At 59.9% G+C, this 12,103-nt stretch overlaps 1 protein-coding gene across 4 annotated transcripts in view; it reads left to right on the plus strand.

The window, feature by feature from the left end:
* Positions 1-12,103, plus strand: part of RARA (retinoic acid receptor alpha) — a 43,647-nt gene that overhangs the window by 13,512 nt on the left and 18,032 nt on the right. For 2 of the 4 annotated variants that reach the window (XM_067717246.1, XM_067717245.1), the window contains exon 2: positions 6,838-7,378. In XM_067717246.1, the coding sequence (XP_067573347.1) occupies positions 7,201-7,378 (178 nt within the window). In that variant the 5' untranslated portion in view covers positions 6,838-7,200. Of the gene's footprint in view, positions 1-1,067; positions 1,151-6,837; positions 7,379-8,680; positions 8,757-9,707; positions 9,797-10,921; positions 11,105-12,103 lie in introns of those variants that run through there. The other 2 variants (XM_067717251.1, XM_067717248.1) reach the window with 2 other exon arrangements.

Genomic DNA, 12,103 nt, shown 5'->3' on the forward strand with positions numbered 1-12,103 from the left:
CCCCCCCACTGAAAAAACTGGCTTCCTGTCACGTGGCTGTCACTTCCTGGCCCTCTGTGGTTCCCGGGATGTTTGTTGTTGGTTGCCATGGAGATGGCCGCCTCGGGCACTACCCTGGTTCTCTTGGGGAGGGAGCTGCCCCTCCCCCTAGGCCCACAGTTTTGGGGGGGGATTGGGGGGCATGCCCAGGGGGCTGTTTCAAGCTGAGTGTGTGTGGTCTCCGATGCCCCAGATCCCCCAGGGCACCCCAGACTTCTGTCTGTGGGAAGGAGTCACAGCCACCTACTCAGACTGAGCGTCGGGGAGACTGTGACCACGTCTGGCTGTGCTTGGCTGACTGTGAATCTGACCGATTGTGCAGACCCTGTCCCCTCCAGCCTGGGTCCCGCAGTCCCAGAAAGATGCCCGTTCTTGGAACCTCCGCGCCCTCTCCCCTTTCCCTTTGGAGGCTTCTCCCGTCCTGTGTTCTCATGGAAACTACCTTCCCCAGGGAGTTTCTGTGGTTTCTTGGGGTCCAGGCTGGAGTAGGGAGGGGCTCTGGGCAGGATCCCCAGTTGTGTGTGTTTTGGGGCCGGGGAGGTGGTGGTCTGCAGGGCCTCCTCTCCCCTCCACACACAGCCTGCACCCGCTTCACCCTGATACCGCAGGCCCTGTGCTTTAAGGGGCTGGTCCTGGGACTTTGTGACCATCCGCCCCACCCCCTGGTGGGCTTCCCTGTTCAGCTGGGGGTGGAGAGGGGAAGAGATTCCCCCTAGTTCTAGCCCCACCTGAGTAGGTGGGTGTGGAGCGTGGGGCGTAGGAAGTTCCTGGGGGTCGCTGGATGGGGGGTGTGGGGCGGGGCACGGTCTGACTCAGGCCTGGTCTGGGGTCAGAGCCAAAAGGATATCCTGAGGCGGGAGGGGGGCGGGGGCGGGCGTTCCCGGCTTCCCTGCAGCCCGGGTCCCTAGGGAAGGACGCCGGGAGGGGGCTGGTAGCACTGGGTCGGGCCGACAGTCTGTCCGCCCCGGGGTAGGGTTGGGGCAGAGCTGAGGGGTTGGGGGAGGCGGGTTGCAGCCGCGCAGCCGCGCACATACCTGCTGCTCTGTGTGTTCGGCAGACCCCGCCCCTTGTGAGAGTTATGCTTCCTGCACCGCGGAGAGGGGAGACAGTGGTGAGGGGGCAGCTGCCAAGGTGGGGGTGGGGAAAGCCCCGTGCCAGGCTGGCTGTGAGGACGGTGGTTTCCAGGCTGGGGGGGTGTCCCCTTTTGTCTGTGCCCCTTCGGTCCCCGACCCGGACAGAGCTGCCTTTGTGTGGTCCACACACTCCTGTGGTCTGGCTGTGGCCTCGGCAGCCTCATCTCTTCCTCTTCCTGTTTTCTTCCTTCCCTGTGGGCCCATCCCTCTCCTTGAGGCCTGGGCTGCCCCCTGCCCTTTCACCTGTTCTCTGCTCCAAGAGAAGACTGGGTGGGAGGCTTCAGCTCTGGTTCCGGGTGGGCCCCTCAGCCGCCCTGGGCTTCGGAGGCCCTGGGCACATCTCCCAGGGGGCTCTGGGGTGCAGCCCCTGGGGTGCGGAGTCGGGACACTGCCCTGACCAGCAGACATCCCCCCCACACACACTTCCTCCTCCCAGCACCTGGCCTGTCCTGGGCTTGGGTTGTCCAGTTGCCCTTTCTGCCTGGTATTCAGTCACTGCGGGGATGATGGCCCATGGAGGTCAGGCAGCCCTGTGTAGCTGGGGCAGAAGCTTGGGCGGGTACAAGTTGGGGAGACACCAGATCCACTTTTCTGGGACTAGGTGCTGTGTCTTGAGGCAGTGGGCAGTGGCAGCATCCAGAGGCCAGACGCTGGACTTCAGCACTCCCCTGACTCTCTCCGTAGATGTGCTCAGGCCCTGCACGTGCTTGGGGCAGGTTTTCCAACAAGTCCCAGCTCCAGCGAGGCAGGCCCGGGCTTCTGAGGACTGGTGGGGAAGAGGTGCCCTCCACTGTCCCAACCTCACCCCGCTGGTCCTTCTCAGGCCCTCCTGGGGTGGTCTCTTTCAAAATGAGGCTGGCCTTGCTGGCTTCCTGCAGCCCAGAGCCTGGAGAGCAAAAGGTAAACAGAGGACCGGAGTGGCCAGGAGGAGAGAGGGGCCTCTGGAAAAAGGGGGAAAAGGGAGTAATGTTCACCATTCTGCTGATCTGAGGAGTGTGGGGGAGGGGAGAGGTTTTGGCTTTGCGTGTATGTGAGTGTGTGTGTATTTTTCTGGAAAGTTTATAAATAGTTCCAGCCCACTGTTCTGGTTTGAAATCTGCCCTGTCCCGCCCTGCCCTGCTCTGCCAGCTCCTGACAGGGGAGGGGGTCCAGAGGGGCTGGGTCTTTGCTTCCGTCAGGGCTGGAGTCCCTGTCCCCCACCCCCAAGTTGAGCTGGAGCTTTGGGTGTCATTTGCATATGATTCACTGACTGTCTAGAATGCCTAGGAAAGCCCCTGTCCCCCCTTCTTTTAAGCGCCCCAATCCTTATCCCCTCCTCTCAGCCCGTCCAGGACTGCCTGGCTTCTATTCCTTGCGAGCCATGGTAGTGGGGTAGCCTGGGAAGCAGAGAGGAGGGATTGGGTGAAGAAGGGGGGCAGGGCCAGCTGGGTTTGGGGACCCCTGGCTCCTCTTCCCTGAGGGTAGGGGGGGAAATCGTCTATTCCTCTTCCCCTCCTCCCCTCCCCATGTCCAAAGGTTTCCCTTTTTTGGTTTGTGAAATGAAAGAAGGGAATTTGGGAAAGGGTTGTGGTCAGGCCTCCACCCACACCCCGAATATTCCTCTCCCCACATTCCTGTCCTCAGTCTGGGGGGAAGCAGACCCTGGAAAATGGGTAATTCTCCCGCTCAGCCCTGTCAGCAGCTGCTAGCCCTGGCTGGGGAAGGGACAGCAGACATACTGCCCAGGGAGGCCCCGACCTGGTGCTGGCAGGCGCGGGGGAGGGAGGGGACCCGTTGCCCAGCACCTCCTGTGTGCCGGGTGGGCGCTGTGCTAGGTGCTTTCCAGGACTTTTATCTCTTAAATCACACAGCCGGTTGTTGAGGTAGGCAGTTCACAGACGAGTAAACAGATGCTTAGAGAGGTTAAGTGACTCGCCTAAGGTCACCCAAAGTGGCAGAGCTGAGATTTGACCCTTCAGACTTCTGGTTCTTTCTGCTGTCTTCACAGCTTGGCCAACATTTGCCTTTTTCTCCAGATGTGTGACTCTGGGGACATAAAGAACGGGTAGCTGGGGACACCTGACACTGGGGGAGGGATCCTGGAGCCTTTTGAGGGTGAGGGAGGCCCCAGCGGGCAGGGGTGCCTGGCTGGTGGCAGGTGCTCTGGCCCTCCCCCCCACCCCCCCTTTCTGCTGTGCCGAGGCTGGGCTCCGGGTTTGGGAGGTGTGGGCCCGTGGTTTTTCTCTCCCTCAAGGGAGGGTGCCCACGGGCAGTGGAGGTGGCGGGCATAGGGTGGAGGTTGGATGTGGGTAATTTGTTTTCCCTTTCTTTGGTGCTGGTTTTGATTCTCTGACAGTGTCTTCTCCACCCCTGGGTGCAGGGGGCCAGGGCCCAGGCATCTCCCCAAGGGTCGTAGTTCCAGAGGGACCTTCTGAGGCCAGGGCTGTGCTCTTTGGCCCCGCCCCCATCATCCCTGCCCTTGCCCATCCCTGTTCCCTGGTCAGCCTGGCCCTTGGCCCATTTCTGTAACCTTTGCCCCTTCCCTTGGCTCAAGGCCTTCCCCAGGGAGCTAACTGCATTGAAGTTTGCAGGCTGAGCTCCTTTAGTGAGGCTCCGATGGGGGTGGGGAACACCTTCCAGACTCTCCCTGGGGTGTGTATCTGTGGCTGAGGTTTGAAGTACGGTCCAGTTTCAAACTCCTCAGGGGCAGAATTGAGGCATTAAGGCGGCTGTCGTTAATCTCTCCTCTGGGGTCAAGGGTTGGCTCCAGAGGGTCCAGATCGAATCTGCTGCTGCCCCCCACCCCGCAAAAGCTGGGTCAGGAGGCCTGGGTTCTGGAGTGAATGGCTTCCTGGGCCTCACCTCAGAGAGGCCGGCCCCCATTTGGACGTGAATCCACCGGCGTGCTTCTCTGTGTCTGTGGACCCTGCTGTGTACTGGGGGGCCGGCCCGCAGGGAGGCAGGTGCAGAGGTTCGCCTGGCGGGGTGAGGGCCAGGGTAAGTGCAGTTTGGGAAACTCTGAGGCTGTGGTTGTGCGTCTGTGGGGAGCTGTGTCCCGGTCCGGGCATGCAGGCCTGGAGCCGGCTTCACTGTGTGTGGAGCCCAGGTGTGGAGGGATCGCATCTCCGGGTTTCCTCTCCTCATGTGTCACGTGCGTGCCCGCACGCACCCAGGCTAGGTGTGCAAGCACGCGTGCTCTTGTCCACCGGACGCTTTCCCTGGAGCTGCGCGTGTGAGTTTCTGCAAGTGGGTGTGCGCATATGTGAGGGTCTGACTGTCAACGCTGGTGAGGCTCAGCCAACCCCTCCCTCCCTTGCTGGCTCGAGTTTCCCTTGTGTGGCGCCCCTCGGGGTTGTGGGGGGCCAGGGCGGCAGCTGGCCAACGGGTGGGGTCCCTGCTCCTCTGACGTCAGCCTCGCAGCCCGGGAGGGAATTGGCAGGGGCGTGGGGAAGGAAGGAGGCACCTCATTCAGGAGTAAGAAGAGAGGCCCTATGGTCGTCATAATTAGTAACAGTCAAAATCATGCTCGTTAACAATAGGGGAGCTGCCCCCTTCCTTGCAAGTACCTGTCCCCCTCCCCCTCCCTCAGCCCTGCACAGTCACAGGCTGGCTGGCTGGCGCGGCTGGGCCCCGAAGTCCTGGCCTCGTCCATAGTGGCCTTGGCAGAACTCACCCATCCCAGGCATGGTCCGCAGCCAAACGCTGGCCATGTGTGTGTCCTCTGGACTCCAGGTCCGAGCCTGGAGCCTGGAGCCTGGAGCCTGGCACCGCCGGAGCTTGGGGAGGAAGGGCTTGGAAAGGGAGGTAGTCCTTATTTGGGATCTCTGTGGCCCTGTCTTCTTTTCTTTTCTCTCTCCTTCCTCCCCGCCTTTCTTTCTTCTTAACAGCTTTATGGAGATATAATTCATATACCATAAAATTCACCCATTAGAGTGTACAATTCACTGGTTTTAATATATTCACAAGAGTTGTGCACCTGTCACCACAATCACTTTTAGAAAATTTTCATCACTCCAGAAAGAGCCCCCATACCATTCAGCAGTCACTTCCCATTTCCCTCGGACCCATGCCCCAGCCCCTGGTAACCACAGTCTACTTTCTGCCTTTATAGATTTGCCTATTTTGGACATTTCACATCAACGGAATCATACAATAGGTAGTCTTTTACAACTAGCATCATGTTTGCGGGGTTTATCCATGTTGTCGTGTATATCGGTACTTTGTTCCTTTTTATGGCAGAATAACATTCCATTGTATGGATGTACAACTTTTTATTTATCCGTTCATCAGTTGATGGACATTTGGGTCGGTTCTACTTTTTGGCTGTTAGGAGTGCTGGTATGAACAGCCACACCCACGTACAAGTTTGTGTGTGGACTTATGTTTTAACTTCTCTTGGGTAGATACCTAGAAGTGGAATTCCCGGGTCGTATAACTCTTGTGTTTAACCTCTTAAGGAACTGCCACACTGTTTTCCAAAGCAGCTGCACCATTTTACATTCCCACCAGCAACGTCTGAGTGTTTTAGTTTCTCCGCATCCTCACGTACTTGTTATCAGTGTTTTTGATTATAGCCATCTTAGTGGATGCAGAGTGGTATCTCATTGTGGTTTTGCTTGGCCACGTTTCTTTCTCTCTTTTCTTTTGTCTCTCACATATGTCATATGTGTGGGTATATACACACACTCATATATAAATACGTGCATATTTATTGATACTGTTTATATATATCCTCCTGGACCTCTTGTGGATGCTTCTCTTTCTCCGTCTCGTTCTCTGCTCTTGTTGCTGCCTGTCTGTCTCACCGTGACGTGGAATTTCTGGGTTCATCTCTGTCTCTTGCTACCCGTGGTGTTATCTCTGCGTGTCCTCGGGTCCCAGCTGTTCAAACAGGGTATGGATTTGTGGATGCACTGGTGGAGGGGCATCTGGCCTTTCATCTTCTGCCCACCTCCCACCCTCTCCAGGGAGGTTGCTTCTGCAGACAGAGTATGTGGGTGAACTCTGAGATCAGTCTCCCTTGCCCCGCCATTGCCTGGGAGTAGGGGGCTTCCACCCTGGGCAGTCCCTGCCCATCATGCTGTTGGGCAATGGAGGTGATACCCAGGAGTCCTCAGTTCCCATTTCCCTATTTGTATGTATGTAAACGGGCCTCCCCTCCAGCCCGTGGGACAGACCCATCTGGGGTGCTCGGGCTTGGATTTGGGGGGGAAGTGGTGTAAGCGGGGGGCCCCTGGCTTAGGAGTCATTTTTCTGAGAAGTGCCACCGCTTTAGGGAAGCGGCTTTTCCTCCCCCTCCCTCCTCCCTTCAAGCACACGTTCTCTGCATCTTGACCTCAGGTAACCCGCTTTGGGGGAAGGAGGGCCAGCTGCCTTCCTCTGCTGCAGGAATCTTCTGGGGTGGCATGGCACCGGGGACCCTTTCCTCTCAGGATTGTGGGTGAGAAGTCCTCCTCGGCTCTGGGCTCTGTCCCCGTCTCCCCAGCCTGGCTCTGCTGTCCTGCCACCCCCAGCAGTGTCTGGGCCCTACTCCCAGGCCGTCTCTGCCAGCCAGGCATGGTGCCAGCTGTCTGCTCAGCCGGGTGCCACGGGAAAATCGCCGGCCGCCCAGGTTGGGGAGCTCCGCGGGGAATGCCCGTGCGCCTGCTCCTCAGTGCCCACTCACCTGTCTTTTTTCTCTCTGCAGCATCACAGGACATGGCCTCCCCAGCCACCTAGCTCGGGCCCACCTAGGAGAGGGATCCTTTCGGCGTCCTGAAGGCCAGCTCTGGGCCTTCCTGGGAAAGTGTCAGCTCCCAGAAGTGTGTGACCAAAGGACCGGCTCTTGGGACGCCCCCAGCCCACCTGGCCCCCAACTGGAGTGGGGGCTCCAGGAGGCTGCGATCAGCCTGCTAGCCTTGGACCGCAGCTCCAGGACAGAAGGGGGGGTGGGCTGACCACCCAAACCCCCTCTGGGCCCAGGCCCCATGACCCGAGGAGAGGCGGCCTGAAGCCTGCCAGAGCCTTCGGCCAGACTGTCTGCCTGCCCTTCTGACTGTGGCTGCTTGGCATGGCCAGTAACAGCAGCTCTTGCCCAACACCTGGGGGCGGGCACCTCAATGGATACCCGGTGCCCCCCTACGCCTTCTTCTTCCCCCCCATGCTGGGTGGACTCTCCCCACCGGGCGCTCTGACCACTCTCCAGCACCAGCTTCCAGTTAGCGGCTATAGCACGCCATCCCCGGCCAGTAAGTGGAGTGGTGGGCATGGTGGGAGGGGCGGTGGAGGGCGGCAGGCCGAGGTGGGCCTCTAGGCACATCTCTTCGGCAGTGGCGAGGGCTCCTCCAGACAAGGGGGATCGTTGTTTGGGGGGCTTGTAGGCTGATGGCTGTGACTGCGTTTGGTGTTGCGGGGGACAGAGGGAGAGCTGAACAGTGCTGTCCTCCGGCGCCTCTCACGCCGCCCCCCACCCAGTGCTCTGCCGTGGAGGGCCTTATAAATAGCTCCAAGGACTGGACACGGAGGCTGGAGGCGGGTAAACAAACCTCTCGACATTTGGTGGAAATGGCAGCTCTACTGCGAGCAGCGCCCCACCTCCGCCCCGCCCCATCCAGTGCCTCTGGGGGAAGGGGCCTGAAGGCGTAGAGTCCCCTCCCCTCGCCTTGGCCAGGCTAGGTGGTGCTTCCCTTTGTGGGGAGGGTGAGGGGGGGCCCACAGGCAGCCTGGTGGGTCGGGGCAGGGTCCCAGGAGGGGGCGCTCAGCCTGGACTCCGGCTGTGGATGCAAGCCTGCTCTTGGCCGGGCCTGTGTTTCCTCTCCGCCTCCGCCTTCTGCCACAGGGGTCGCCTGTTGGCTGGGTGGGGGTCTTGGTAACCTTCCCTGGCTGGCCGAGCCAGGTAGTGGGAGGTGGCGGCAGCTATGGCCAGCTGGCAGAGTCCAGGCCTCGGGCCTGCCAGGACGCTTACAGTAACTCGGGCCCCCAGGGCCCAGCTGGGCGCCGGGCCAGGGCTTGGCGGGGGGGAGGGAGCCGGGGCCTGGCCTGGGGCAGGAGGGGGTGGAAACAGCAGAAGGGGGCCGTGGACGGCGGGCTGGCTGGTCAGCTGCTGACCTGGGAAACGTGTCCCACCTCTCCTGGCAGGCAGGTACTGAATACCCTGCCCCGGGCACCCACCGCCTCTCCCGTGGCCACTGGCAACATGCCTGGCGCCGCTGCCCTGTGCGCCCCGGCTGGGCTGGGTCAGTGCCCCCTTCCCAGTGTGGGGGCAGCGCCCTCTCCCCGGAGCCAGGGAGTCTCTTTGTCCCTGGGGCAGGCCCTGGCTGGGCGCCTCACTGCCCACACTGGCCGGCTGCCCACTGCCACCACTGCTTCCTGGCTCACCTCCTCTGGCTGCACGGTGGCCCCCTCCCTCCCAGGCCCCACCAGCCACTGGGAGCAGGGGCTCTAAGTCTGTGCTCCTTTAGGTCCTTACCCTTTGTGCCCTGGGGCAGGGGGCAGGCGGCTGCTGCCTACTCAAACCTCCACCTTCTGTTTCCTCCCTTGGGGGTGTGCAGCCGCCAGCACTTTGACCTGGGAGTCGGAGTTGGAAGCCCGCCCGCCGATTCTGGCCTGGTCTTCAGTCTATGCTAGGTGATGGGGGAGGCCAGTGTCTGGGTTCGGGGCTGCTGGGGAAGGAGCGGGTGTGTCTGTGTGGGGTAGTGCCTGCGTCCATGGGGACTGGGATTCATATCCCAGCTCCAGTGACTGGAGTGTCTGCTTCCTGCCAGGGTGGGGTTTTCAGGGAGGGAGACATCGACATCGAGGGTGCTCAGCCTGGTGCCGGTGGACAGCTTGCTCTTCCCCAGGTGATAGGAACAGAGCCCCAGACACTCTGTCCACCTGGGGCCTGGCTCATGGAGGGTTGGATGGGGCTGGGCCTGACCCCTGACCTTGCCCTGTCTTGTGCCGGACAAGCAAATGTTTTACCCTTCTTTGAATGTTGCAAGCTTCTTCCTCTTTCTTAGAGGTGGGTGGGGAGGGTTTCCGGATACCCCACTTCCCATCCTGCTAACCTTCATCCCCCAGGGTGGGGTGCCCACATTTCGGGTTAGGCAATGCCCCTTCCTGCCCCCTCCCTTTGTGAGCCTGTGGGTTGCCCTGTCCCTTCCTAGTAAACAACAACTTCTCTTCCTACCCATGGCCCCAGCCTCTGAGCTTCTCCCTGACCTTCCCCTTCTCTGGGACCAGAGGTGTGGCCAGGAACCTGAGGGAGCCCTGCATCTCCCTCCTTCTTGGGCAGGGCTGAGGGGCTTGGAGACCCTGGCTCTCAGCGCTGGGTAGCGAAGCGTGACAGATCAAAGCTCAGGCATGGAGGCAGCCTCGCCTTCCCCGCTCTCCCCACCTGGGGGCTGGTGCTGGGGGTCAGGCAGTTCCTAGGAGGGGTGGACATCTGTGGCCCCCATTCCTGTAAGGAGCGATTACATGCTCTGGTCCTCTGCCGCCCTTTCTGTAGGCAACCTGGCACATGAGGCTCCCTCCTCCCACTTCCCACCAACACAGGTGTTTGGTAGTCCTCCCTCCACCTCCCATTCCTCTCCCCAGGTCAGGAGGAGGCTGGACCTTGGGTGTACCCTTCAAAGACCCGGGGGCCTGTGGAAGGACAGAACTGTTCTCCAGGTCACTGGGGACAGGTGGGTATCTTTTCTGCTGTCGGCTCCCTGGGAGACGGAGTGGCAAGCTCCAGAGATAGGCCAGGATCCCCCCTCTAGACGAGCCCCTGGGGCGTGGTCTCTGAGGACTGGTACTTACTGTGGAGGGTTGGGATTCAGTGTGCCTTGGGGGGAGGGTCAGGGTTGGGTGTGTTTTAGGGGTGGGGAGGTCAAGGTTGGGTGTGTGTTGGGGAGGGGGTCGATGGCTTATGTGTATTGGGTGAGAGGGTCCGAGTGCGTCTGAGGAGAATCAGACCCAGAGCCCGGGAGGGGTGTCAGTTTGTGTGCTGGAGGGGGCGGTGACTTAGGGCACAGAGGGTGTAAGGGGGAGGCGTCTGTGATTGTGTTGTGTGTTTGGGGAGGGAAGGGTCTTTATTTCTTATCACTAGTCTAGGCTGGAGAGGAAACAAACCTGCCTTTTTTGTTGCTCCCCTGGGAATTCCACGGGGTCGGGGAGCGGGGGGTGGGTGGGTGGAGGAGAGGTGGAGTACGCTGTGTAGCGAGTTCTGGCTTTGCCACTTACTAGGTGTGATAACCTCTCTGAGCACGTGTCCTCGTCTGTAACCCAGGGATCTGACCAGAACCTCCCTCAGAGGGCTGAGATTAGGCGAGATCTTTGCTGTAATGCACTCTGGTCTTCACCTTGCCTGTGATCATGCTGTCTCCTTGCCGTGGTACCCTGTGTTACGACAGTGGAAAGGGACCGTGGCCCTTTCTGGGTGGGGGCTGGAGAGAACGGGAGGCTAACATCTGTGGAGCACCTACTGTGTGCCTGGGACTTTATCTCTGTTTTACAAATCTTAATCCCGACAATCCTGGGAGAGGGACATTATCTCCATTTACACATGAGGAAACAGCACCGGTGGTTAAGTGGCTGAGCTAAGTGACCTTACAGCTGGGCTGTTTTCTACCATCCAGATAGGCAGCTGCGGGAGGGTATTGTGGGGAGCCCTCCTGGGTGTGGGGAGCTCAGGGCCATGGTAAAACCCCCTCTCCCATGGCTGAAGCCCCGCTTCTGCCTCAGGACCTTCTGCTTTCACCCAGTAGGGGGCGTAGGGGACGGCCTCCCCCCTAGCCACGCCCCCTTTTCTGTTTTTGATCCTGAAGGCTGGAGGGAAAGACCGATAAGAGGCCTGGGCCAGATCTCCATCCTGTCCTGGAAGCTGCGGATACAATCTGTTCACACCCATCCTCGCCCCCAGATCAGCCCACTGCAGCCCGGGGAGTTTGCAGAGCTCAGCGGGCACCCTCCCTCCATCTCCATCCAGACAGACACTGTAGGAACAGAGTGTAAAAGCTACCGTTCTTATTTTGTTTCCATTTGTGGAGTGGGGGCAGGGAGGTTGGAAGCTATCTGTAGAGGAGCTGGGGATGGGAGCCCCGAAAGACTGGGTCCAGACTTTTCCTTTCCATCCACACATTTGCTGTGTGGCCCTGGGGTCTGGGGGAGCCTGGAGAGACTGGAGGGTGTGAGCCCTTCTCCTTTCCCTCTCCTCTGCCACTCCCCTTTTCAGTCTGTATCCTCCCTCCCCCTGCTCCTGCCCACTCTTTCCCTGGACAATAGGAGGGACAGCCCAGGGAGAGGGGGGACTGCTAGCAGTGCCCTCCCTAGGGTCCAAAATGCAGAGTCAGCCAAAAGACTGTTGGACAGGGTTTTGAATGAAAATGCGGCCCCCTCACCTTTTATCTCCAAGCATTGATAGTGCACAGGCCCCCTCAGGGCAGGATCCCAGCATGGGCAGGGGGAGGGGACTCAGGGAAGGAAGCCTGTCCTCTTAGGCTGGCCAAGACCTGAGACACTGTGTCTGCCCGTGCCAAGGGCCCTGTGCCCATGGGGATGTGCCAGTGCAGGCCCTGACTACCCTTTGAGGGGTAGTGTCTGTGGAAAGAGGAAGTGTTTCCCTTCTCCAAATCACTTTGGGGCGGTGCCTACAACGCCCTCCTTCTCTGCGTTTTCAGTGGTGGGGCACAACCCATGGAGCTGGACCTCCCAGGGTAGACTGGAGGCCCTCTGCCCCGACTAGATCAGAAATAGAGGCCCTCCCCTCCCCATTTTGACTTCTGAGCTGCTGGGAACCTCAGCCCACGGCCCAAGTTCCCCTTGGCAGAAGTCTTAAAGGACAGCTCTTCCTGCGCAGCCTTGGGCAGATCACTCAACCTCTCTCGAGTCTGAGTCTGTTTCCTCCTCTTTAAAGCAAGACTCCTAATTCGTTGCTTGCTGGGCAAGTTGCTATGAGGCCACGGTGACCTGCTTGCTGGTGAGGGCCTGGGCGAGCTTCAAGTACCCTG

This window comes from Pseudorca crassidens, chromosome 19, assembly GCF_039906515.1.
Source record: "Pseudorca crassidens isolate mPseCra1 chromosome 19, mPseCra1.hap1, whole genome shotgun sequence".
NCBI lineage: Eukaryota > Metazoa > Chordata > Mammalia > Artiodactyla > Delphinidae > Pseudorca > Pseudorca crassidens.